Here is a 27442-nt window from a genome sequence, read left to right as displayed (position 1 = left end):
TGTGTTTGGGAGGGGGTGTGTGTATGATGGGATCTGTATGTTTGTAAGGGAGTGTAAGCGTGTGTGTACATGGGATGTGTGTGTGTATGTGAGATGGGATCTGTATGTTTGTAAGGGAGTGTGAGCGTGTGTGTACATGGGGGGTGTTTCTGTGTGCCACCAGGCGTTTGTACACCAGGTTACACCTTACACTAGGTTTGTAAGGGTGTGTACCTGAGTGCCAGGCAGCATGACCACAGAAGACCCCTATACTCAATACCTTTCTCCTGAGTCTCTCCTCTGGACCATTCTTAGCTGGCTCCCAGGGCTGCTCTTTAGAGAAATGTCCTGCTGCCCTTCCTCTGGAAGCCAGAGCCCAACGTGCCGCCCGCTGGAGACGCCAGGAGGGGCCACATCAATCTGGGGAGGATTGTTAAGAACGCCCAAGGCTGGGAACTAATCCACCTGCTTGCTAATGCACTTTCCAGGGTCTTCTGATGCGAAGTCCCTCTCTTACAGAACCTGCAACAAGCCAGTTCCACCTGCGCTTCACCAGGGATCGATTTTGGGGGGGTATATGTGCGTGAGACTATTAATACCCCCCAGTATTTCCTACCCCGCCCCCCATCCCTTGAGCTCAGCGCTCACACGGGCTCTGGCTATTCCTCTCCATCCGGAGACAGGTGTGGGGATGGCGGGGCTATGGGAGGGGCAGGGAGCTGGGGGAGGAGAAGGGGATGGGGAAGGAGCTGAACTCTCCAGATGCCTGAGCCGCCCAGCTCTGCAGGACCAGGGAAGGGGGCTTCCCATGGCTAGGTATTAAGGGGACTCCCCGCGGGGTTCCCCAACCCCCTGGAAGCTGCACTGGGGGGCGGGGGCATCACACAGCAGGGACCGAGCGGCCAGGGGGAGAACCCCGGGGAAATGCAAAGGGCTTGAGAGGCAGCTGGAGCCGGGCGCTGCGCGGGGCTCGGGGAAGCGCGATCGCGGAGTTTCCAGGACCATGAACTCCCCTTGCAGCGGGGGGCTGCTGCTGATCCCGGGCACGGAGCCGCGCCGGAGCCCCTGAGGAGCGGAGCCGCCGGAGAAGGCGATGGGCCAGAGGCTGGGCACGGCGCTGCTGCTCCTCACGCTGGGTAAGGAACGGGCAGCCCGGGCGGCTCCGGTCCCGCAGGAGACACGCTCGAACCGGACCCCGGGGGAGCCAGGCAGGGACCGGCCCCTCAGCAATAGGGCAGAGTCCCGCTGGGGGGCAGCCGAGCCAGGGGGCAGCACCGCCCCGGCGGGGTCACCCCAGCGCAGCCGGCGGTGGCGCCCCCTGGCGCTGAGCTGCCGCGGTGCGCCACGAGCCCGGAGCCTGCAGGCGCCCCCAGCCCAGGCTGCCCTCGGGGGAGGCTTTTCTCTCGGCTTCCGCCCGGGAGGGGGCGCGGGGGGCGTGTGGCCCGCAGTGGGCACCGCGGGTTACATCCGCCACCCAGACCCAGGCAGTCCCTGGCTGCAGCTTTCCCGAGCTCATCCCTTGGTGTGACGCGCCCAACCTCCGGGGGCAGCCGGTGGCCCTTCCCATCTTAACCCCGAGCCCAGCCTGGGCAGGGGAGCAGGAACTTCCCCCGGGCCCTTCCTGCTGGGGGAGTTAGTGGGTCCCAATTGCCGTGGAAATTTCGGAGGTGGCTGCATTTCAGCTGCTCTCAGCTGGAGCAGAGAAGTCCCCTCTCCATGCAGGGCGGGGGTGGGGGGTGGGGGCAAGTGGGGTAATTTGCCCCAGGCCCTGGGCCCCACAGGGGCCCCCACGAGAATATAGTATTCTATGGTATTGCAACTTTTTTTTAATGGAATGGGCCCCCAAAATTGCTTTGCCCCGGGCCCCCTGAATCCTCTGGGCAGCCCTGTTTCCATGGGAGGGGGCACGGAGGATGCCATTCCCCTCTGCATGGAGCACTGCAGTTGGCTCTGAGCCCTGCTGGTTGGTTAGCCAGGAATAGGATCTCTTCTTACGGGTCACAGAGGGACAGGCACACAATAGAGACACAATAAACTAAGCACCTGTCACCAGAGCAGCCTCTTCTCTCCCATCCTTTTCATAGTGAAAGAATCCTAGATTCCAAGGCCAGAAGGGACCATTGGGATCATCATAGAATATCAGGATTGGAAGGGCCCTCAGGAGGTCATCTAGTCCAACCCCTCCCACCCTCCCTGCTCAAACAGGACCAAATTCCCAACTAAATCATCCCAGCCAGGGCTTTGTCAAGCCTGATCTTAAAAACCTCTAAGGAAGGAGATTCCACCACCTCCCTAGGTAACCCAGTCCAGTGCTTCACCACCCTCCTAATGAAAAAGTTTTTCCTAATATCCAACCTAAACCTTCCCCACTGCAACTTGAGACCACTACTCCTTGTTCTGTCATCTGCTACCACTGAGAACAGTCTAGATCCAGCCTCTTTAGAACCCCCTTTCAGGTAGTTGAAAGCAACTATCAAATCCCCCCTTATTCTTCTCTTCTGCAGACTAAACAATCCCAGTTCCCTCAGCCTCTCCTCATAAGTCATGTGCTCCGGCCCCCTAATCATTTTTGTTGCCCTCCACTGGACTCTTTCCAATTTTTCCACATCCTTCTTGTAGTGTGGGGCCCAAAACTGGACACAGTACTCCAGATGAGGCCTCACCAAGGTCGAATAGAGGGGAATGATCACGTCCCTCGATCTGCTGGCAATGTCCCAACTTATACAGCCAAAATGCTGTTAGCCTTCTTGGCAACAAGGGCACACTGTTGACTCATATCCAGCTTCTCGTCCACTGTAACCCCTAGGTCCTTTACTGCAGAACTGCTGCCTAGCCATTCAGTCCCTAGTCTGTAACAGTGAATAGGATTCTTCCGTCCTAAGTGCAGGACTCTGCACTTGTCCTTGTTGAACCTCATCAGGTTTCTTTTGGCTCAATCCTCTACTTTGTCTAGGTCCCTCTGTATGCTATCCCTACCCTCCAGCGTATCTACCACTCCTCCCAGTTTAGTGTCATCTGCAAACTTGCTGAGAGTGCAGTCCTCGCCATCCTCCAGATCATTAATGAAGATATTAAACAAAACCGGCCCCAGGACCAACCCTTGGGGCACTCCGCTTGATACCGGCTGCCAACTAGACATGGAGCCAGTGATCACTACCAGTTGAGCCCGACGATCTAGCCAGCTTTCTATCCACCTTATAGTCCATTCATCCAGCCCATACTTCTTTAACTTGCCGGCAAGAATACTGTGGGAGACCGTATCAAAAGCTTTGCTAAAGTCAAGGAATAACACATCCACTGCTTTCCCCTCATCCACAGACCCAGTTATCTCATCATAGAAGGCAATTAGGTTAGTCAGGCATGACTTGCCCTAGGTGAATCCATGCTGACGGTTCCTGATCACTTTCCTCTCCTCTAAGTGCTTCAGAATTGATTCCATCATCTGACCTCCTGCATAGCACAGACCAGAGAACTTCCCCTAAATAGTTCCCAGAGCAGAGCTTTTAGGAAAACATCCAATCAATTAAAAAATGGTCAGGGATAGAGAATACAGCACATACATATCTTGGTAAATGGTTAGTTACTCTCACTGTTAAAGGTGTGCCTTATTTCCTGTCTGAATTGGTCTAGCTACAATTTTCAGCCTTTGGATCCTGTTAGACCTTTCTCTGCTAGACTGAAGAGCCCATTATTAAATATTTGTTCCTCATATCGGTACTTATAAACTAATCAAGTCACTCTTTAATTCTCTCTTTGTTAAGCTAACAGATTGAGCTCCTTGAGAGTCTGTCACTATAAGGCAGGTTTTCTAATCCTTTAATCATTCTCCTGGCTCTTCTCTGAACCCTCTCCAATTTATCAACATCCAGCTTGAAGTGCAGACCCCAGACCTAGACTTAGTGTTCCAGCAGCAGTTACACCAGTGCCAGAAACAACGGTAAAATAACTTCTGTACTCTTATTCATCCAAGGATTGCATTAGTCCTTTTGACCACAGCATCATACTGGGAGCTCATGTACAGCTGGTTATCCACCACAACCCCCCAAATATTTTTCAGTCATGACTTCCCAGGATAGAGTCCTTTATCCTGTAAGTATGACCTACATTCTTTGTTCCTAGATGAAAACATTTACATTTAGCGATATTCACATGCATAGTGTTTGCTTGTGCCCATTTTACCAAGCGATCTAGATTGCTTTGTATTAGTGACCTGTCCTCTTTAGTATTTAACACCCCCAGTTTGTCTCATCTGCAAACTTTCTCTCAGTAGTCATCCATGAGAAATCTTCCTCCTGAAATTCTGGGCACAGAGGGCTTGGGAACCATCCCAAAGGGAATCAAAAAAAGGGGCAGTGCAGGTTTGAATTCTTGGCCATTCTTCTTGCTATTTCCCCTTTGGGCAGAATGGGATTCATTGAGGGCTGGAATAGGAACAGGTCCCCACTTTGTGTCATCACTGAGTCCACTGATTTTTAAGAAGAAACCCTGTTTACTAAGGGCTAAAAAGTGCATTTCTCCCCTTCCCAGCAGAACAGAGAATGTTAATGGTTCCTTTTTTTCATATTTATTCCAGGGATGGAACGGTGTCTGTGTAGGGGAGGGTACTCTCCCTAGCTCTTCCCACAAACCAAGCCCTGCCCACCTAAAGCACTAAAATGACATGTTGCGGTGTAGCTTACGCCAAGCTTCCTAATATGATTCACTGCTGACCACAGCTAGAAAAAAAAAAAAAGAGGGAGAAAGAGTTAACAACATTGCTATTTAAATCATCATTGTTAGGCTTCACTGCTAAAGTCCCATCACAATGAATATGAGCAGTTCCCCTTTTCAGAGCTATTATTGCAGGCTGCTTGCAAACCCGGGCACATGTCACTGCATTGGTTACATTTGGTTCACGTGTTGACACAAGTTTCCTTCCAGAGATGAGGGCTCGAGAGGCTTGTTTTAAGCTGAGACTGTGAAGCACAAGCTGGCAGCGCCCATGAAATAGCTGCCATGAGCTCGCCCAGTTTGCCCTCCGGTTTATGCAGGCGTTTACATGTATGTAGCCCTTCAGAGAACATGGGCTCTTGTCCCACAGCCCATGCTAGAAGTTGTGGGGAAGCCTCTGGGAGGTGACCTTACTGGGCTGACTCAGAGCTGGGTTGCTACACTGTTACATAAATCCCCTTTTTGGTTTATAGGGTATTTGGTCAGGTCGCTGGCTTCAGAAACTAAATGTGAAAACATTTACCAAGGCTTCTCTGACTGCGTCTTAAAACTGGGGGAAAACATGGCCAGCTACGAGGAGGACGACAGGGATGAGGTGCAGGGGCTGCACACTGTTTGCGGGTGAGTAGCAACCCCACAGCTCTGGCCCTTCTTCCCTACGAACACATGGCAAATGCACACACTGCTGTGCTCACCCCAACCTCCTGAGATGCAGAACACACACACACCACACAGGCAGACACACCCTCTCACACACAGTCTCATGCAGGCCGAGACAGTAGGGCACCACAGAGCCTGCAGAGCAGGGAATCAGCAAACCCTCCAAGGACTCCCAATCAAAGCTGAGGATGCAACCCATGCAGAGTAGTTTGGGGTATTATTATTATTGTGCATTTTTAGCGACAGCGTAGGGTTCCTGAGGATTTAGGTAATCCGCCCATCTGGGATACCATGCTCTAACCTCCTCTTCCACTCAGCCTCCCAGGCCCCCCACCTGCCTCTGGCTGCTTTCTCTGACAAAAATAGATTTCTTTCAGTATAAGCCAGGCTCTCCTCACCTTCCTGCTTCCCACCTCAGGCAGGAGCTGGGACAGAGGCTACTGCTTGCCAATCCCTGATAACGACGCTTTCCCGTCCTCAGGAGATCGGTGGAGAAGAAGACTCTTGCACCCAGCTAGTGTAGGTGGAGATGGAGAACTCCCCCCGCTAAGCATGGCTCTAGCCTTTAGGGCTGCATGAGACATAGCAAAAAAGGTGTCAAGAAAATCCTGCCAGGCTAGACCATGCCAAGGATTAAGCACACAAGAGCAGTTGGAGCCAGACTGCAAACTGCATTTAATCAGGTGTCAGCAGCCTAAAAGCAAGCTGAACTCAAGGGTCCTTCCTGCAGGGTCAGGGCCCAGTTCATTCCTGGTGAAAGTCCAATAATTTCAGGCCCCTCAGTGAGCAGCTGAGCTTCACAGCCGAGTTCAAAAGGTGGAGGATCCATTCAGTTACCAGGGGTGATAACCTAATCAGGACCAAGGGGAAAGCAAGGAAGGGGGTAAAATAGTAAAGCTGCTGGAGTTCACCACAGAGCGTGTTCAGGGAAAGGTCTGATTAAAAGGGAATGAGCTAAAGCAAGTGAGGGAAGGGAGACACAGGGAGGAAATGAAAAGTTGGCAGAGATAAATGAAGATGGCTGAGGGTTCTGAGCATCCCCAGCAATGAATCCACAGGAGTGAAAAGGCCAAGGGGGGAATAAGGAGATGCAGAAAGCAATCAAGGGAAAGACAGATGCACTGGGGAGGTGTAAACCTTCGAGCCCAAGGAGGAGGGCTGAGAAGATTAGAGGAGTAAGAGCATCTGAACTAATAAGGAATCAACGGGAAGGGGGAGGGGTGGAAATGACAGGCAGGATCTGAATGAAGGCATTTCTCTTACACCTCAGGGTTAGGGGTTAGTGAAAGAGACAAGCGGTGGGATTGATGGGGCTGCTGAAAACGGAAATGAATTCCTAGCCCTGCATGGGAACAGGAACGAGATGCAACAGGCAACCATTTGCCAGGGAAGAAAGATACCAGGACCGAGCTGAGAAGCCCACCAGCCCAAGCGATTGGAAAGGAGAACACAACAGAATTCCAGCACCAGTGGAGATTCCTGCCAGCACTCTGCAGGATCCCTGACAGCGAGTGCAGGATCCATTTGTCCCAGGTGGAGAGAAGTCAACCTCACTATTGTTGTGTGGAGCAAAGGGGAGCATTGCTTAGAAAGGGGGACAGATTGCTTCTTTCTTCTTCCTGTCACCTGATCTGAGTGCTTCCCAAACACTGAGCTTTTAGCTTTACATCCCACTCCATTCCCCCATGAAGAGAAGAGTCACTATCCCCAGTTTACAGAAGGTGTACCTGAAGCACAGAGGAGGGAGGTGATATTGCCAAGGCCACAAGGCAACTCAGCGTCGGATTTAAGCAACTGGGGTTACGGATCATTTAAGCTAGCTCTAAAGGAAGTAATGCAATCCAGGAGCCGATTATTTATGTATGTATCTCCAGCTTCATAGGGGGTGGGGTCTCTGTTTAGTGAACTCAGTGGTGTCAGCAAAGTCTTTTTCTGGTATAGGGCTGCTGCCTTATAACCAAGGTAACAAAAGACATAGAAACGGGGAACAGGAGGTGGAAGTAAGTGGGGAGGCTGTGCAGGGGGTGGAGTGGGGTGAACAGAGCTTCCTCTAAGCTAGAAGTAGAGGGGAGTTCCCCCACTTCTCCCTGGATTGAGTGAGTAGTGCTGCCCCACAAAACCCATCCTCTTCAGCTGGTCAGTGAGAGCTGTGCGCGCCTGTTTCTATTGGCTTTAACCACTTCATAGGAATGTTCTGAAATCTAACATTGGGCCTCCCAATGGATTAGAAAGGAGGAAAGACTTTTGTTAAACTCTGTTATCTTACTAGGTTGGTTCAGAGGACAGATTGGAGTTCCAGAGAGTAGGTGCCCTGGAGGAAAAGCTGCCTTTCTGTTTTCCTAGGGGATCTTCCCCAGCTGTACACAATAATATAACCTGACCCAGCCACCAGGTGTGAAGTAACCCTGCCCCCACTCCCAGGTGTATGCTGAAATGTAAACCTGACCTAGGTGCTCTTGTTTTCTGATGGATCTTCCCCCTCACCATTGCACACATGAACTTTCCCAGGTCTGTAGTGTGAACCAAATCTGAAATTCACACATTTCCCACATTAGTAGCGCTGCACCGGTTTAGCTAGATTAATTTTAAATTGGTCTACTTAAACTAGTGCAGAGCTTTAATGTAGACACACACTCACCATTGGAGGTTTGTACCAGTTTAACTAGACTGATTGTAAATCAATCTAGTTGAACCAGTGCATCTTTTCTAATGTAGACCAGCTCTGAGGAGGAGAAACATCAGGCCCAAGCTAGTAAAGCTGGTCACAAATCAGAATTTCCAGGCCATGGAAAATTCCAATATTTCACACTTGCTTTTGTCCTGAATTGGTGCATCATGGGTGAGGCTACGTTTTAGTCACAGGTATTTTTAGTAAAAGTCATGGACAGGTCACGGGCAGTAAACAAAAATTCACAGCCCATGACCTCTCCATGACTTTTACTATAGACCCCGAACTAAAACTTGGCTGGGAGGCCATGGTGCTCTGGGGGGGCATCCCGGAGGTGCCGTGCATGATGGGGCAGGGGGGTGGACAGGATCCCTGCTGGTGCTGGGGGAGGGAGGGTTGGCAGGGCTCGCAGGCTCCTTACCTGACTGCGCATGTCCTTGCAGCTCCTAGGGGGAGGGGCGGCCAGGGGGGCTCCATGTGCTGCTTCCGCCACAAGTGCCGGCTGCGCAGCTCCCATTGGCCGGGAATTGCAGCCAATGAGAGCTTCGGGGGGCAGCGCCTGTCGGCATGGGCAGCGTGCGGAGCCCCCTGGCCCCTTGGCCTAGGAGCTAGGGACATGCTGGTGGGAGCCAGGACCCCCTCCAGGTAAGCAACGCCCCGCACCCCAATCCCCTGCCCCAGCCCTGAGCCCCCTTCCACACACCCAAACTGCTGCTGCTGGCCCAGGGGCTCACCAGCCGGGCAGCCCCTGAGCCCAAGCACCAGCCGCTGCAGAAGTCACAGAAGTCATGGCAAGTCACGGAATCCATGACTTCCATGACCTCCGTGACAGACACGCAGCTTTAATCATAGGAGATCTCGTCCAGCCAGGGAGCCCAGCCCATAGAGAAGAAAAGGGGCATGAAGCACCTGAACTGCAACTCCCATGAGGTACCACGGCAACTCAAACAGACACAGATTAACGTCAAACTGACCCACAATGAAATGTTTCAATTCATTTCGACAAACAAAATGTTTTGTGTTGGGTCCGCCTGGCATTAAACAAACTATTTAATTTTGATAATAGAAAATTTTGTACATTTTCCATTTAAAAAAAAAAAAAGGCAAATCCCATGTACAAATTAGAATTTTCAGCAAGATTAGAAGGGGGTTAGAATGAAAAGCCTCCTGGACTGATAATGCTGGGCAGAGATTCTGGTTTGAATTGGGAACGGAAGACAAATGACATCTTCGCTAGCAGTAGAAAATGGCCAGGTTCCTTTAAAGGGGCTTTCAGAGGAGTCCATGTATCATACTGTGAATCGTAGCATGTATCTCTTCCTGGCAGCACACAACAGCATATCATACCACTGCCCTTTTTGTGGATGCGAACAATGTATTTGACTGCTTTACTAAACAGCTTTTCAGTGTTTTTAAAAAACAAAGTTTATTTCATTTCTAAAGAAACAACTGATTTCTGCTCCAATTGGCAATAAAGCCTGATTTTCTAGGAAGCTACAGGGCTCTAGAGTGGCTGAAAACAAATACAGAAAATTAGTAAAACACTGGAACTACAGACGGTGCTACATAGCACTGGAATCCTGACCATGCTAGCAGGGGTTCTTGTGTAGGTCCTGGTGAATGGCCAACCCTGCAAGACAACCGGGGCTATTGTGATTGAAGGAAAAAAGTAATGATCCCCTTTCCTGCCAAGGAATATCTTGGGCAGTTATTGGCCTTTAACCCTAAACTCTCCCTATGCCATCTACAATTCAGCTAATGTAGGATGGTTTTCTCAAGCCCCTCCTGTGCCATGTTCTCTCCAGGAGTGAGATACACAGGTCAGTGACAGATATGGAGATCAGAATAATTGATGCCTTGGAAGGCAGTCTAGTATGAAATCAGCAGCATTTGTTTTTCAGTTCTGCTTGTGCAGTATTTCCCCAGAGTCCAACACTGACAAGTCATTTGATCATAGCCTGTCTGGCTGAACAGATGGAGGCTGTGAAGAGTGAAGCATTGTGGGAATTATGATCACCCAGCTGAAAGTAGAACCACCACTAAAAGTTGACATTCTCTCTCCTCTGCCCCACTTAATCTTTTGCCTGAAGAGATAGATCATTTTTAACCCCTACCTGACCAAGCTGTGTTTCCCAGTTCAGCTGCTGCAGGGTCCTGAGTGTAGCTCCCTAATGAACACAAGACCTTACCTTAGTTGGCACCAATGTTTCTCATTATGATCTCAGGACATTTATTCTGCCACACTGGCTTTATTTAATGAACTCTATGCAGCTGGTGTTCTGACATAAATCCTATTAAAAAAGGAAAGCACTAATGTCCATACTTCAAGAAGAAATAGTGTCATCTCCAGGAAAGGAAGATTTAGACAAAAGTAAAAAGATGTCTTCCCATGCTTGGGATGTTGACCCCAGCCAGATGGTCTGCTCAATCTCCCAGATTGAGATGGGACATCTAGCTGTGTCCCTCCATGAAGAATATGGCCAGCAAACCTAGTAAGATGACAGAGGAGAATTCACCGTCAGTCTAATAGCTCAAGAGACTGTAGATGTACCTATTTACCTTCAGTGACTTGGTGCAGGGCAGTATAGATCCACTGTGCTGGCCAGGGAAGCTCTCTGCACAGAGGGTTTTCTCAGGGGGGCAGTCCTCTACTCCTTTATGTTGTCCAAGAGGCATAAAGAATAACTGAGAATTGGCCCCCATGTGTTATGAAAAATTCTCTTCACCTCTTCTACAAATAGGGTTGCCAACCCTCCAGGTTTGGCCGGGAGTCTCCCAGAATCGGGCTTGATCTCCCAGAGGTTACTGAAGCCAATCCGGGAGATTTTAGACAACTAAAAGTCCAGCGGCACAACAGGGCTAAGGCAGGCTCCCTACCTGCCCTGGCTCCGCGCCACTCCCAGAAGCGGACAGCATGTCCGGCAGCGACTCCTAGGCGGAGGCGCGGCCAGGGGGTCTCTGCATGCTGCCCCCGCCCCAAGCACCAACTCCGCTGCTCCCATTGGCCGTGAATGGGGAACTGCGGGCAGGGGACGGTGCCTGCAGGCAGGGGCAGCGAGCGCCGCACAGAGCCACCCCTAAGTCTAGGAGCTGCTGCCAGACATACCACCACTTCTGGGAACCACCGAGGTAAGTGCCACCTGGCCGGAGTCTGCACCCCGAACCTCTCCTGAACCCCAACCCCCTGCTCCAGCCCCCTCCCGCACCCTAACCCCCTGCCCCCTCCCGCACCCAAACTCCCTCCTAAGCCCACATCCCGCACCTCTTCCCACACCCCAAGCCCCTGTCCCAGCCCTGAGCCCCCTCATGCACCCAAACTCCCTCCCACAGCCTGCATCCCGAACCCCCTCCCAAACCCCAATGCCCTGGCCCAGCCCTGAGCTCCCTCCTGCACCGAAACTCCCTCCCAGAGCCTGCACCCCTTTCCACACCCTAACCCCCTGTCCCAGGTTCAGCCCAGAGCCCCCTTCCACACTCCAAACCTCTTGGCCCCACTCCCCAGTCCAGAGCCCGCACCCCAACCCCCTGCTCCAGCCTGGTGAAAGTGAGTGAGGGTGGGGGAGAGCAAGCAACGGAGGGAGGGGGGCTAGAGTGAGAGGGGGCAGGGCCTCACAGAAGGGGTGTGGCCTTCGGGCAGGGGGTGGGGCAAGGGTGTTTGGGTTTGTGCGATTAGACAGTTGGCAACCCTATCTACAAATGACACTGTCACAGTTACAGGGCAAGATGCACTTCGGACCCCTTTCAGTTCCTCTTGAGGGCATCCTTCAGATGACAGGCTTGGCTTCCTGCACCTCTCTCAAAGGGTGGAACCCCACAGTCTAACCACTCTTGCCCCACCCCCTGCCCGAAGGCCCCACCCCTGCCACACCCCTTCTGTGAGGCCCTGCCCCCTCTCACTCTAGCCCCCCTCCCTCCGTCGCTTGCTCTCCCCCACCCTCACTCACATTCACCAAAGGCACACAGTACGCAGAGAGAAGGGGTAAAACAACAAAAGGCCCATATGGGTCTTAACTAACCTTCCTTCTTTCCTTGCCAGTGTTGGGTAAGTTTCACTCAGTCCAGACCTCCCCTGCTCCAGCGCTGGAAGCGACAGACAGCCCCTGAACATCCTCTGTCTCTCCCTGTCAGAGATTCCTCCCCAGCCACTACTGCCTGCTCACTCCTCCTTCCTCCCTAGGCCAGGGTCTTTAAGGCTTTAGAATCCCCTTTGATTCTAGGTTCAGGCATAGGAAGAAGAAACCTTGTTCATCTAGTTGGAGCCCGGCAGAGGCATTCTCCAATAAATTCTCCATAGTTTTATCCAGGACCAGGACCCTTGGTATTCTCTCTGGCATATTTTATTTTTGTCATTGTTTCATTTCCTGTTTCTTCCCCTCACCTCATTTACAGCCTCCTTTGATTTAACTCCTTCCACTCAGGCATGACAGCAAGCAAATAAACCAAGGCACATAAAAAAATAATACAGACTCTTCCTTCATTCTGTATAGACACTGGATTAGAAAACTGAAATAGTTTTCAAGAGCCAGTGTCCTTACCCCCAGTCTGTGATTACATTGTGGCCAAGCCCATCATTCAGCTTGGACAAAGAAGAGCAATGAAGTCAGTCAAACATTTGCTCTTAATCTGTTTCACTTTCAGGGACTCAGAGTTGGAATTCCAAGCACTGAAGGGGGACAGCAGTTTATAAAAAACAATGGATTTCATTGGCTTTCAAAAGAATTGTAGAAACACTTCAACAAGTTTGGGGGGTTAGTTTTTAGCAAATGAGCTCTGTGAGACCCACAAAGGGGGATTAATGATGCCAGAGCAGGGAGGTAGAAAACTAAACTCCCAGTAAGAACAGTAGGACAATGGAACAGACTGCCTAAGGAAGTTGTGGAAGCTCCTTCATTGGAGGTTTTCAAAAGAGACTGGGAAACCATCTGTATTGGATGGTTCAAACCCAGCAAATCCTGCATTTTGGCAGAGGGTTGGACTAGATGACCCTTGCGGTCCCTTCTAACCCTATGATTCCACTAACAAAAACCACCATTGGGTCAGTCTCCCTTAGATTTCCCAGTGCATCTGGCTTCTGCCTCTCTTTAAGGCTCTCATCTTGCCATCCTCTCAGTGCAGGATGAGCCATAAGCCTGTGCAGAATCCAGCTGAACTCAAGGAGGTATAGGAGTTCTCACAGGAGGAGCTCATTGCAGGATTGGGGCCTTAAACTGTAAGCAATTCAGGACTAAGACTCTCTATCTTGAGGCATTATACAATCAGGGCCGGCTCTGGCTTTTTTGCCGCCCCAGGCAAAAAAGCCTCCCGCCGCCCCGCCCCCCCCGCAGCAGGGGACGGCACCGAGCCCGGCCGGGGCCCCACTGTCCCCGACCGGCCGGAGCGCCGGGGGAGGGCGGCCCCGCTCTTCCCTGCCGGCCGGAGCGCTGGGGGGGAGGGCGGCGAGCCCGGCTGCGGCCCCGGTCTCCCCAGCCGGCCGGAGCGCCAGGGGGAGCGGGGCGGCGAGCCCGCCGCGGCCCCGCTCTCCCCGGCTGGCCAGAGCGCCGGGGGAGGGCGGCCCCGCTCTTCCCTGCCAGCTGGAGCGCCGGGAGGAGGGCGGAGAGCCCAGCCGGGGCCCCGCTCTCCCCGACCGGCCGGAGCGCCGCGGGAGGGCGGCCCCGGTCTACCCTGCCGGCCAGAGCGCCGGGAGAGGGCGGCAAGCCCGCCATGGCCCTGCTCTCCCCGGCGGCCGGAGCGCCGGCGAGAGGGCAGAGAGCCCGGCCGCGGCCCCGTTCTCCCCAGCCGGCCGGAGCGCCGGGGGAGGGCGGTGAGCCCGCCGCCCGGCCCCGCTCTCCCCGGCCGGCCGGAGCGCCGGGGGAGGGCAGCGAGCCCGCCGCCCGGCCCTGCTCTCCTTGGCAGGCCTGAGCACCGGGGGAGGGCGGCGAGCCCGGCCGCGGCCCCGCTCTCCCCAGGTGAGCGCTGCCCCCCTCCAGGTGCCGCCCCAAGCACATGCTTGGAGGGCTGGTGCCTGGAGCCGGCCCTGTATACAATGCTGAACACATAGCCGTTATGTGCCAAATAAGTGCACCAAATGTAAATGTGGGGGCCAATTGAATTGAGAGTTTCCAGTGGGGAGAAAGGTTTTGTCTTGGATCTTTCTGCTCTGTGGCATTTTAAATGAACTAACAGCCTCCATTCTTCCCTCGGCTACAGGTATTGGGATGAATTTCACATGTGCGCCATGACTGCTCTTTGGGAGTGCCAGAAGGAGGCAGCAAGTATCTGGGAGACTTTGAAAAAGGAATCTAGAAAAATCAAATTCCAAGGCAGCTTGTTTGATCTCTGCAGTCCCAACAGCTCCCAGAGCTTCAGCTTGACAAATGTTTCAAATGTTGTTGTCTTAAGCCTCTCTCTGATGGTCACTTGGCTTAATTTGTAAATGGAGCAGCTCTGAAAGTATTGGAATGAAGAGGTATTATCAGTGTCATCGGTGTAGTTATGATCAGAAATGTAGTATTTCCAAACCTTTGAGAAATACTCGGTATGGTGCTGGATGAACACTTGATTTTATTATTCCAGGTCTGTGAGCCTCAGAAGAGCTCGGCAGCATCTCCTTGGTTGCACTGTCTCTAAGTAACTTACATGATTAATCATAAACTCAGCACTTGCTATAACTTGACATTGTCCAGCTGCAAGTGCACCCACAGCTCCGACTGATGGTGCAGAGTGCTGGAGGCTGTAGCCTGAGGGCCAAAGGACTGGGGAGAAATTCAGGATTAGTGCTAAACACTAGGTTCTTTTGCACTCTTTTCTATCTATAGTCACTGGAAGCGAATCTGTTTATTCAGCTGCCTGTTTCTGCCAGACAAATGCTCCACTTTTTTTCGGTGGTGATGGGCGGGAGGAAGCAATTACTGGTGGTGTTTTTGAAGTGCAGGGAGAATGTATTGAACCTGTCAAAGGCAGGAAGGATTCCTTGTCATGTTGCTAGTAGAATCCTCCCCTTTGGGGATGGTGAAGCCTCCCCTTGCAGAACAATCTCGGACATGTCTGTTTCTTGTGAGATGCACCTGGCTACCTGAGTGACTCTTGCGTTGTGTGTAAATCCCTTTCATAAGGAAACAAGAGGGAAAAACATAATGGGGAAAGGGGGAGGGTTGGGCTAGAGGTTTCTAATAACTCTTTTGCTTTAAAAGTATCCCAGGAGACACCTGTGAGCAGCACTGTGACTGACTGTGTAATTCAAAAATATCAAATAATGTCTGTTGTATAACCTACACCTGTCAAAATGGAAATCATTTGTCTTGCTTTCTTGGTCTATAGCACAGTCACTCCCTGTCTCTTCCAATGCAGCCCAGACAGTTGTTCATGTCACGGCTTCAACACTGCCATTAAACATATTTGCAATACCAAGAGACTCTTGCAAGTGATTTCAGGATATGTTGAAAAACTCAACTGTATTATCTGGCAGTTGAAAGCAGTGACTTAACTGTGCCCTTTCAATTCCAGGGCACTAAGAACTATCTCCGAGGCCCTACCTGGGCATGCAAGGGGGTCTAAGACAATAATGTGCATCAGTGCAGGTCTGCTCCTTCACACCTATTACAGCACTTCAAAGAGAACAGGAATTTCCAGAATGGATCAGACCCAAGATCCATCTAGTCCGGTAACCTATCCCTTGACAGGCCAGTACCAAATGCTTCAGAGGAAGGTACAAGACATCTGCAGTTGGCAGATGTGGGATAATCTGTGCCCATTGAAGGTCTCATCCTGATCCCTAATAGTTGGAGATTGGTTTAAGGCCTGAGTATATTGTTTTATATCCTTTCCAAAGTGTTTGTTAGCTTTAAATATAGCAACTCAGGATCCTCTTGTCATTGATATTACTCCAATCTTTTTCTGAATCTTGCGATTTACTTGGTCTTATCGACTTCCTGTGGCAACGAGTTCCACAGTTTAATTATGCACTGGGTGAAAAGGTCTTTCCTTTGATCAGTTTTTAATTTTCCATCATTTAGTGGTATTAAAGGTCCCCTTGTTTTTGTGTTATGAGACAGGGAGAACAGAAGCTCCTGCTCCACTTTCTCTGTAGCATTAATTGTATATACTTTTATTATGACACTCATGACCGTCGAGCAGGGCACTCATTCAATTTTGAATAGAGGGAAGCAGCATCTAGCAACATACAGTATGGATGAGTTGCACAGCTCTGAGGATTCCCATTACCACAGTAGGGAAGAAATTGTTAGTTATCCCAACCGAGGAGCCTGTGTTTACTGTTAGTCTCTCTCACATCCACAGATTGGTTCAAACCAGCATGTATGAATTAGAAACAATAGGTATAAAGGTTCTAACAACGTTCGCAAATCTGGGAACATGCTTTAGAGTGTGAACAATGACTTTAGTGGGCCAGTAAGTGAGGCACTGCTAGCCCTTGGGATTTAGCCAAGTATATTGCAGACACATACGCAAGCTTCTCCTTCAGCAAGGAATATCTTTTGGCCTTTCTGCTGACACTGCAAACAAGAGGTCCATTAGTGCCATCCTTGACAAGTCAAGTTCCTTCCTGTGTAACTTCTTGCACTCTGCCTGCTGCCCTAGTTACTATTTACCACCCTGCTCTCCACAGCACTGCTAAGCAACCCTGCTCACATTGTCAGCAGGGAGGGAGTCCTCTACAAAATTAATGAAGTGGCAGCTCCCAAGAAATCTGAAACAGCTCAGGGGAGGAGCAGCAAGTATTTAAACTCCACTTCCAGATGGGACATCCAGAGCTTTTGCTAATGAGGAAGACATTAATAACACTCTCTTAAGGGTGGCATACGGATTTCAGGGAGACAAACATCTCTGGCATTGGGCACAATGGTACCTGGTGGGTGAAGCGGTTAACAAGGAGCATTGTAGGATTTAGATTTAACTAGTCTCAACTCCATATTCAGCTTGGTTCTACTTTCTGCTCTGATACAAAATGCAGTATATGCTGTGGCTTCATTCCATTCTCTCCTCTCCCCACTATCAGTGTCCCTGCCCATTCCCTACACATTCTCCTGTGGGGGAAAGCTGGAGTAGCTGGACACTGCCAACGGCCAAGGCAGAGACTGCTTTGTGGCCACACCTATTTAATTCTGCTTTAAAGGAAGCAATAGTATGGTTTAGACTAGTAAACAATTATCTAATGCCTTAACAGGCTTCCTCTTCTTAGCTGCTTTAACAGATTGGCATCTTCCCCTTTGTTAAACTTTCAAGCTTTTAAACAGTTCTAGAAGACAAAATGATGTCTTAATGATTAGTACTCTCTGCAAAGCCTACTTCCTGCCAAACCTTACAGACCCTGGATGAAAATATCCAGTTTGCTGACACTACTGCAACCCCCAGAAAGGGAGCAGGTGTTGGAGAAAATCTCCCTGGGAGCAAAACCCCTCAGCTCCAATGTACTAAAGAAAAGGTTCATTAAGAAATAGACCATCTGCCATTGCTCTGGTGTAGAACTAAAAGTTCCAAAGCCAAAGAACTGCTGAGAATTCATCAACTATGTGCAAGTGAAAATTAGGCTTTATGACATGGGAGTGGAGGGTCTCAGCGTTTCCAACTCAATTTTTGGTTTAAAAAGACTCTGCCCCCCTTCAACCAAGGACAGGTAGGCACTGAATTTTCCTACAAAAGGCACTGACATATGGTATAAATTCAAGTCCTCAGAGGCAAAGAATCCAGACCTGTCAACAAACATATTTCAAATCCCACATTACAGCATTTCATGCCAATGCAGCATGGTCTAGAGTCCAGCGGTTCTCAAACTTCATTGCACTGCAACCCCCTTCTAACAACAAAAATTACTACATCACACACACACGGGAGAGAAGAGGAAAGAGAGGAAGGAGGAGCCCAAGCCCCACTGCGCTAGGCTGAAGCCCTCGAGTTTTGGCTTCTGGGGCCCAGGCTTCAGCTTTAGTTCCGGGCCCCAGCAAGTCTAACGCTGGCCCTGGTAATCCTATTAAAATGGGGTCCCAACCCACAATTTGAGAATCGCCGGTCTAGTCCATTGAGAGATAAGTGGTACTGTTTCCAAATAAGAACGAGAATGGGAAACATAACAGTAACACTTAGATCAGGTGGTCTCACAAATATGTATGTGTAGCCAGCAGCTCTTTCCTCTTTAATGAGTGGGACTACTACATCCCTCCATTGCTTCTCCCTGGTATCTAACTCTAATCAAGGAGGCTCTGATATTTTCCTCAAGAAGATCCACCCTTAAAAATGTGATTGAGAGCCACTGTGAAGTGACTCCTGGCAGTGCGTTACTGACCCACTGATCAAACCTACAAGACCCTGCAGTTCTTTCTGCATATGGGACTCGGCCTTCCCTCACACTAGTACTGACAGAAAGGAGACATTAAGGTTGAATATCACAAACAGCCTTTCATCTAGAGGCTCAATTGGATGTGGAATATCCCAAATTACCAATATTGCAAGAGTGGAAAGATAGCTCAGATCTAGGATGAATAAACTAATAGCTATGGTTTCATGAGATTACTCTGAAGTTGGGGTCACATATATGCAGCAGGCTCTTCACAAACTATATGGGATAATTTACACTGGAAGAAATCGTAACAGATCATTCTAGTTACATGCTTCAGCCCTGAAACCCCTGAAATGGGATCAGAATTGTTCTGAAGATATGCCAGGTCAGTTGAGCCCACAGTGATGGTGCTTAATATGGCTACAGCAAAGGTTCCCAAAGTGTGGTCCGTTCAGCAGTTGCTGGTGGTCTTCAGAGCATATGGTCACAGTGCTAGCAGTTCTTATTTTCAGCTGCTAAACTGCATTAGGAGATATATTTTTAGCTATTATATATTGTCCTGATATTAGTTTTCCCTATAAGCAAGTACAGTATTATGATGTCATCACATTTGGAGGGTATAGCAGGGAAATTCATCCTACTGTGAATGAGAAGGGAGGTGGCTGGGAGATAATTTCTCTTCATATGTTATCTACACTAAAAAGTTTGACAACCCAAGGCTACAGCATTGTCTGTTCCAATTTGCATCTGGGCACTTACCTTACTTTCTAGGAGAGGAAACAATGCCACCTCCTGGAAGAAATGGTAATTCACACCCAGGATTACATAAGAACATAAGAATGGCTGTATTGGGTCAGACCAAAGGTCCATCTAGCCCAGTATCCTGTCTACCGACAGTGGCCAATGCCAGGTGCCCCAGAGGGAGTGAACCCAACAGGCAATGATCAAGTGATCTCTCTCCTGCCATCCATCTCCACCCTCTGACAAACAGAGGCTAGGGACACCCTTCCTTACCCCTCCTGGCTAATATCCATTAACGGACTTAACCTCCATGAATTTATCCAGTTCTCTTTTAAATGATGTTATAGTCCTAGCCTTCACAACCTCCTCAGGCAAGGAGTTCCACACGTTGACTGTGCGCTGTGTAAAAAAGAACATCCTTTTATTTGTTTTAAACCTGCTGCCCATTAATTTCATTTGGTGGCCCCTAGTTCTTGTATTATGGGAACAAGTAAATAACTTTTCCTTATTTACTTTCTCTACATCACTCATGATTTTATATACCTCTATCATATCCCCCCTTAGTCTCTTCAGCTTGGAAAAGAGAAGTCCTAGTCTCTTTAATCTCTCCTCATATGGGACCCATTCCAAACCCCTAATAATTTTAGTTGCCCTTCTCTGAACCTTTTCTAATGCCAGTATATCTTTTTTGAGATGAGGAAACCACATCTGTACACAGTATTCAAGATGTGGGCGTACCATGGATTTATATAAGGGCAATAAGATACTCTCCGTCTTATTTTCTATCCCCTTTTTAATGATTCCTAACATCTTGTTTGCTTTTTTGACCGCTGCTGCACACTGCGTGGACATCTTCAGAGAACTATCCATGATGACTCCAAGATCTTTTTCCTGATTCGTTGTAGCTAAATTAGCCCCCATCATAGTGCATGTATAGCTGGGGTTATTTCTTCCAATGTGCATTACTTTACATTTATCCACATTAAATTTCATTTGCCATTTTGTTGCCTAATCACTTAGTTTTGTGAGATCTTTTTGAAGTTCTTCACAGTCTGCTTTGGTCTTAACTATCTTGAGCAGTTTAGTATCATCTGCAAACTTTGCCACCTCACTTTTTACCCCTTTCTCCAGATCATTTATGAATAAGTTGAATAGGATTGGTCCTAGGACTGACCCTTGGGGGACACCACTTGTTACCCCTCTCCAGTCTGAGAATTTACCATTTATTCCTACCCTTTGTTCCCTGTCTTTTAACCAGTTCTCAATCCATGAAAGGACCTTCCCTCTTATCCCATGACAACTTAATTTACGTAAGAGCCTTTGGTGAGGGACCTTGTCAAAGGCTTTCTGGAAATCTAAGTACACTATGTCTACTGGATCCCCCCTGTCCACATGTTTGTTGACCCCTTCAAAGAACTCTAATAGATTAGTAAGACATGATTTCCCTTTACAGAAACCATGTTGACTTTTGCCCAACAATTTATGTTCTTCTATGTGCCTGACAATTTTATTCTTTACTATTGTTTCAACTAATTTGCCTGGTACTGACGTTAGACTTACCGGTCTGTAATTGCTGGGATTACCTCTAGAGCCCTTTTTAAATATTGGCGTTACATTAGCTATCTTTCAGCCACTGGGTACAGAAGCTGATTTAAAGGACAGGTTACAAACCATAGTTAATAGTTCCGCAACTTCACATTTGAGTTCTTTCAGAACTCTTGGGTGAATGCCATCTGGTCCCGATGACTTGTTACTGTTAAGTTTATCAATTAATTCCAAAATCTCCTCTAGTGACACCTCAATCTGTGACAATTCCTCAGATTTGTCATCTACAAAAGCCGACTCAGGTTTGGGAATCTCCCTAACATCCTCAGCCGTGAAGACTGAAGCAAAGAATCCATTTAGTTTCTCCGCAATGACTTTATCGTCTTTAAGCGCTCCTTTTGTATCTCGATCGTCCAGGGGCCCCACTGGTTGTTCAGCAGGCTTCCTGCTTCTGATGTACTTAAAAAATATTTTGTTATTACCTTTGGAGTTTTTGGCTAGCCTTGGCTAGATTGAACATGCCTAAAGGAACAGACACATCCCTAAACAGACCTGGAATGAGAAGAATTTTGGCCTAGGCAAAACAGGACAAGGGGGATTAAGGCTGGTTGGCTACTGCAACGTTGCACTGTAAACAGCAGGAAAAGGCCTTCTAAAGAGCTCTTTGCTCTATTTAGGAAAAAACTGCCTAAACTATTCCCTAGGGAAAGACTGTTGTGCCACAATTGTTTTGCATATTCCCTTCCTCCTTTCTTTCCTAGAGTCATTTAATGGAAACAGATTCTTGGTTTCCTAAATCAGAATGGAGTTATTTGGAAAGGCTTGTGATGCCAACAGAAGAAGATTCTGACTTTACTGGAGCAGGAGGGAGCAACTGAACTCTGAGGAAACTAGGACCCTGTCATTGTACATATGCTTCCCCTCCCTATGCCCCCAAAGTAGTGAGGAGAAAAATACAGATTAGCAGAATTGTGCTTAAACTGAAACAGTTTGTGTTCTCCAGACAGCACTCAATCAAAGGTCTAATAGGATAGGCTCAAGTCTCACAATGTCCCCACTCACAAAGGACATATGAAAATCAAGAGATAGCAGCCCTCAGGATGCCATGGTGCTCTGCTCATGAAAACAGCAGCATTCTGTTCACTGACAATACAGAGAGATTCTCTCTGCTCCGTAATACCTCAGGAGAGTTTCAAACAAATATTTTACCCTGGATTAAAACACTATATACGAGCATATGAGATGAACAGTTGCAATTTAGCTTTGAAATTAACACAACAAAATAATCAAGAGACCCATTTTAGAGAGAGTTTATCAAATTCTGTGTCAAATCATCCCACCAATTCCAATTCTTTACAAACTGCACATTAATTTAGCAAATATAATTTATTCAAACTAATAACGTTCACCAATATTAATGTACAAAGGAAACAAGCCACACAAGAAAAAAGGAATTTCAGTGTTAAAATCCTAGTTTGCCCCCATTTAGAATGACACACAGACAGCACAGACTTAACATCCCTTAGAGGAAACTACACAACTAGAGGTAAGTCTGACCGTTTGGGATGCAGGACCCTAGGAAACCATTTGGCCTACTCCTTTCATTGGGAATACTGGGGTCAGTGGCTTATGAGAAGGGAGGTTCTATTTAAATTGCCTATCAGTCAAAAGCACCATCTCGTTAACAGCATAAGAGACAAATAACAGTCCCAAGTATGGCGTCCTGCAGCAAGAAACACCTACCAATTTTGGAAAACAGTCTTTGGTGGCAGCCTTCAGGCAGGAGTAAGTACTGGAATTTGATGATTGGTAGGAAGACGCAGGTTACTACGGAGTGGGAATGATGAAATGGTGCTTGTAACACACAGCAGAAAGCTCCCCTCAACCAACTCAACCCACAGTTCAACGTTTGGTGAATGTTATGGCCAATCCTCCATGCAAGAGGAGAATACGCTGGTTGATTTTCACTGGCTCCTGGATTTCTGGCTTGTGGTGTTTAACATTCATAGTGGGAAGTTTTACAAACCCTAGAAAGTGACCACTGGTGTTCCTTTCTGGCCAGACCGTAGTCCATTGCTGTGATGTGGACATTCAGTACGTAGCTCAAAGTGCTCAGCTCACCAGAAGAATTGTAACACACTGAAGGCAACTTAATACCATTTTTCCTATTTTGTTAAAAAAGTGTCTTCAATCCAGCAACATATGTTGCCTTACACCTACTCTAGGAACTAAACACGGGAACAATAATGAAGCCCATAGGAGCGTACAGGCCTTATAGGTTCACAACTGGTGACTGAGACAAACACAATTCTTTTTAATCCTACATCAGTTTAAATCCTTGATTTTAAAACAAAAACCAACCAAAGGAAAAAAGATGTAAGAAGCAGCTCCTAGTCAATCACTGTGCGTTTCTCCCCGAAGGTTTGATCATCCCAGCTCCAACATGCGCGCCAAAGACCTTGCACATGGGTTAAATTCCAGTTGCTTCTCATGCTCTAGGTTTTGTTGCCTGATTTTTCCCTGGTCCATATCACTTGAATTAATAGTGAAAGCACTCACATAGAATAATCATATTAAATGCCTTGTGTTATTAAAATAAAACTTCTGCTTTGTTCACTGTCTTAATGGCAACAGCAGAGATCTTCACACTCATGCAGCCACCAAGATCTAAAAAAGTCCAAACAGACCCGCTGTGCTTCTTTAATGAAGTTTTCTGGCATTGTCTTGTGTCACTGCCGAGGTGCTGGAAACAATGGCCTGATGCAGCGCATCCCCATAACAAGTTTATACGCTGGACTTGGGGACTGAATTCAATGGGATTTCTTTGAGTTCTGTTCTCATACAGAGATACTCCCCAATCACAGCCATGAGTGCCGTGCACACAACATGCACTAGCCACCACGTTAGAGCTGTGGGAAAGTGTGCATTATAAATCCAGCAACCCAGCAGATGGAAAAAATGAACTGTGACTGTGAAATCCAAACACTGCTTTCCTCGCCGGATAAAGTACAACAAGCCCAAAGCACTGCAAGAAGAAAGGAGAGACAGATGTAACTGTAACTATATGCAAACTGCCTTAAACTGCAGTGGCCTGAGAGGGAGGGATCTAGCAGCAGCCATCAGGAATTATCTGTACTGATTATTTATCCATTAAAAATAAACCTTAACTGTTCTGAAGTCAGGACTATTCTGACCTTGCTCAATGTTACTGCAGTAAAACTTAAGCAGCTTGTAGCATTTTAATTATGTGATGGCAGAGGAATAAGCTTTTAGTTTAAAAATTCCCAGCTGGCTTTCTGCCTCGTCTCTGCAATCTTTGGCCACTGGCTGAGACTAAATACTTTGCACCTTTTTAGCATTTTATAGATAAACAATTATTTACAAATATTAATTAATGTCCACAAAATCCCTCAGGTGCAGATTTTATCCCCAGCTAAAAGATGGGGAAACTGAGGCAGTGAGCTTAAATGACTTCTTAAGGGTTCAGAAGAATCAGCATCAGAGTCAGGACTAGAACTCAGGAGTTCCTCATTCCCAGTCCTGTGCTTAGACCTCCTAATTGCCAGCTGTCCCATTCAGGAGTCATTACTGATAAATGGAGGGAATTCTCAGATCTCAGCCAACAAGAACAAGATATGTTTGTTCTGCAACAACATAGTTCAAGTGACCTTAATGCACAGACCCGCACCTAAAACAAAAGAAGGATTAAGGAGACACTCGAATCACCAGGCCCAAATGACCTCCTGACTGGCACCTCATGGGGCAAGATCCTTGCTACTATGGGCTAGTTCTAGCACACAAGACATAATCAGACACAGTACCAGCTGTCTGCTTGGACAGCTTGGCAAAGGGGCAGGGAATAGGAACAGCTTTCGAGAGCAGGACCAATGCAGAGGGATAGGAAAATTGTGCTGAGGAAAGAGGGCAATTGTTCCAGGGAGATGTAAAACTCTTCACAGAATGATGTGCCTGGGACTGACATATGAAGTAAGAACAGAGAGTGGCTGGATGGCAAGGAAGGCTATGGAGAAGATGACTGTCCTAAGGGGGCACTTTGCCCTAGAAGAGCATTTTAGTAGATTGGGATGTAGGGAATTGGGGATACAATATGTGCATAAATGTGTGATCTGGTTTTTACAGTTTTCATCTATAGGCCATCCTCCTATTTCACAACCTATTGTTTGTAGCTTTCACTTGTTGCATCATGTCTACCATTAGCCTGAAAGCTCTTCAAGCAGGGAACTTGTGGCTCTGTATTCTTTGTAAGTGTGGGATACCTAGCACACTGCAAGTGCTATGAACAAATAAATAATAAAAATAGGCTCTCTCACTGGGACAAATTTAACTTACAAAGCCCCAGGCTCACACTGTGGACATGCAACAGAAGCACTTACATCATTTCCCTTCACACTGCAAGAAACACAATTTCCCACAGAGTTTGCAAGGTTCACCAGACTCAGACATCACATTTTGGGCAGAGTAAAAGGCTTCGGCTATTTCTGAACCCAGTCCACATTCCTATCATCAGCACTGCATGAGCCTCATCAAGAGTAGGGTAACAAGCTGTGTTGTTAGCATGTTAGCTAATGTGTACTAATAGATTTGAAAAGTCTAGCATAGACAATGCAGCAGGGTAGACTTTAACATGTGCTAAACTGGTTGAGTTAAAACCTAGGTTCCCCGCTGTGTTAAAGGCCGTATGTCTTGTATACAGTCAGTAGCCTTTTACAAGGTGTTAGCTAGCACATGCTAACATCACAGTTTTAAATTCTAATTTAAAGGCAATGATGTCTAATCCCAGACAGAAGATGTCCAATCCCAGTATGGATAAACAGAAGCTCAAAATCTCACAGCTGATCACTGGAGAGCTGACTTACCAGGTGAGTGCATTGAGGATGAAAGCAATCATGGAAAGTCTTCCAGGTGGGGTAGAGAATCCCAAGATCTATATAGAGTGATAAATAAGAAAGACACTGAAATAAATTGGAAATTGCTTCAGCTAGGACTCTACTCAACTCAGGCTCTTCCCAGTGGCCCAGTTCCATTCTATTTGCTCCCTACAAAGCTGACAAACTAGTATTTCTAGATTTTAAAAAACAACAACAAAAAAGCCAAAAATAGCAACAACAAAAATGTTTTCCTTTCCTAAATTGTGGGTTTGTATTTACAAGGTTAACTCTACCTGGGCATCTGGGAATTTTAGGGCTTGTGTGTCAGAACACACAAGGGAGAAATTCACCCTGGATGGAACTGCACTGACTTCAGTAAACTTACTCCAGGGCTGAGTTTGGCCCTGTAAGTCTCAAGAGAGTCTGGAGAACAACATTGATAAGACTAGGAGTACTTGTGGCACCTTAGAGACTAACAAATTTATTTGAGCATAAGCTTTTGTGGGCTACAGCCCACTTCTTCAGCCCACGAAAGCTTATGCTCAAATAAATTTGAGTCTCTAAGGTGCCACAAGTACTCCTGTTCTTTTTGGGGATACAGACTAACACAGCTGCTACTCTGAAACCATTGATAAGACTAGATCCCAGCTTCTGCAACACAGCTCTCTTCAGGTTTCAGAGCAGGGATCTCTCTTATGAGAATTCCCACGATTGTTGCATGTGGTAACTAAACGTAGAATCTCAGTTGCACTCTGAGATACTGACTCTTCTGGAGCACTCAGAGCATGGGAGGTTTGAGTTGTGGAAGAATTGTCAGTGTGCGCACTGCAAACAGAAACACTGTATGGACTGCTGTGGTCCTCTTTCCAGCAATGGTACTGCCAGAAGATTAGGTCTGAAGCCACAATCAGTAACTAAATATTTTCATGTATGAATTTTTTGTTAGACTGAACCCAGATCTCCTCTGTGGAATCACCCTAATTCTGTGCTCAGTGGTGCAGGAGACTCAAGATCCAATGTGGTCTGAGGACTCCGCATTTCTGAGTGTGCCAGTGACCATGTTAGACTGCAGTGTTTTATTCTCTGAATTTGAGAGACCTTCTCTGTGCTCTAGCTAAGGAAAAGCGTCTTACCTCATAATTGAAAATCTGGTCAAGAGAAGGGCTATTCTGCACCAGGCTGTCAACCAGAGCTAGCCAGAGCCCCAAGGAGCTGTAATAGACTGCCTGCATGAGGACAATCTGCGTCAGAATGAGGACAGGGTCCCAGACATAGCTACGGAACTGTCCTGCCATTCCCAAGGCAGCTCGCACACAACCAGGGGAAAGTTGATGTGTCAGCCCTGAAAGAAGACACTGGGCGATTTCCTCAGCACCTGGAAAAGAAGGGCAGGGGTAATGCCAACAACAGCGTCCACCTCACCCGCTGGGCCCTGCCAAATGGTCACCCATCTGAGCCCAGCCCCAAGGGGTCTCCGCTATTACACAGAGTCAGCGCCTCTCCCCGCAGCATCTCCCTCAGCTCCCGAACCCCTCCTCCTCCTCCCCCCCCACAGCATCTCTTCCCCTCCCTCCAGCATCTCCCCCAGCTCAGGAACCCCTCCCCCCAGAGCATCTCTTCCCCTCCCCCCAGCATCTCCCCCAGCTCAGGAACCCTCCCCCTCCAACCCCCCGGAGCATCTCCCCCCCCGCCCCAGCTCCCGAACCCTCCTCCTCCAACCCGCCCGGAGCATCCCCCCAGCATCTCCCTCAGCTCCCGAACCCTCCCCCCCTCCAATCTCCCTCCGCACTCACGAGCCGCAGCCGCCAGCTTCCGATTCCCGACCCAACCCCACCCGGACAAAGTCCCCCGCCTCAGCCCCGCGCGGCGCCCTGGCTCACCCAGGACGAGTCAGTAAAGGCCACCTCACAGCCAGGCCCGGCTCGGCTTAACACCACGGACCACAGAGGCCGCAACACTCGCCTAGAGCGGCACCAACAT

At 48.4% G+C, this 27442-nt stretch overlaps 2 protein-coding genes across 3 annotated transcripts; one reads left to right on the top strand and one right to left on the bottom strand.

Annotated features, from left to right (window-relative positions):
- Positions 1–1072: 1072 nt before the first annotated feature.
- On the top strand, positions 1073–14429 carry LOC135886740 (neuritin-like). Its single transcript, XM_065414523.1, has 3 exons — positions 1073–1115; positions 5163–5310; positions 14204–14429. The coding sequence occupies exons 1-3, from the start codon at positions 1073–1075 to the stop codon at positions 14427–14429; spliced, it is 417 nt and encodes a 138-aa protein (XP_065270595.1).
- SYS1 (SYS1 golgi trafficking protein) lies at positions 4642–27410 on the bottom strand. 2 transcript variants are annotated; one of them, XM_065414522.1, is made up of 4 exons: positions 27343–27410; positions 26596–26837; positions 25451–25518; positions 4642–4694 (listed from the first exon to the last, which is right to left on the bottom strand). In XM_065414522.1, the coding sequence occupies exons 2-4, from the start codon at positions 26755–26757 to the stop codon at positions 4679–4681; spliced, it is 246 nt and encodes an 81-aa protein (XP_065270594.1). In that variant the 5' UTR covers positions 26758–26837; positions 27343–27410; the 3' UTR covers positions 4642–4678. The 2 variants fall into 2 exon arrangements, with proteins under 2 accessions (XP_065270594.1, XP_065270593.1); XM_065414521.1 differs by lacking the exon at positions 4642–4694 and adding an exon at positions 21885–23598.
- Between the last annotated feature and the right edge of the window lie 32 nt (positions 27411–27442).

Source organism: Emys orbicularis, chromosome 12 (genome assembly GCF_028017835.1).
Source record: "Emys orbicularis isolate rEmyOrb1 chromosome 12, rEmyOrb1.hap1, whole genome shotgun sequence".
In the NCBI taxonomy this organism is placed as follows: Eukaryota; Metazoa; Chordata; order Testudines; family Emydidae; genus Emys; species Emys orbicularis.
Note: the sequence above shows the minus strand (reverse complement) of the source record. Positions and strands in the feature narration are given on the sequence as shown.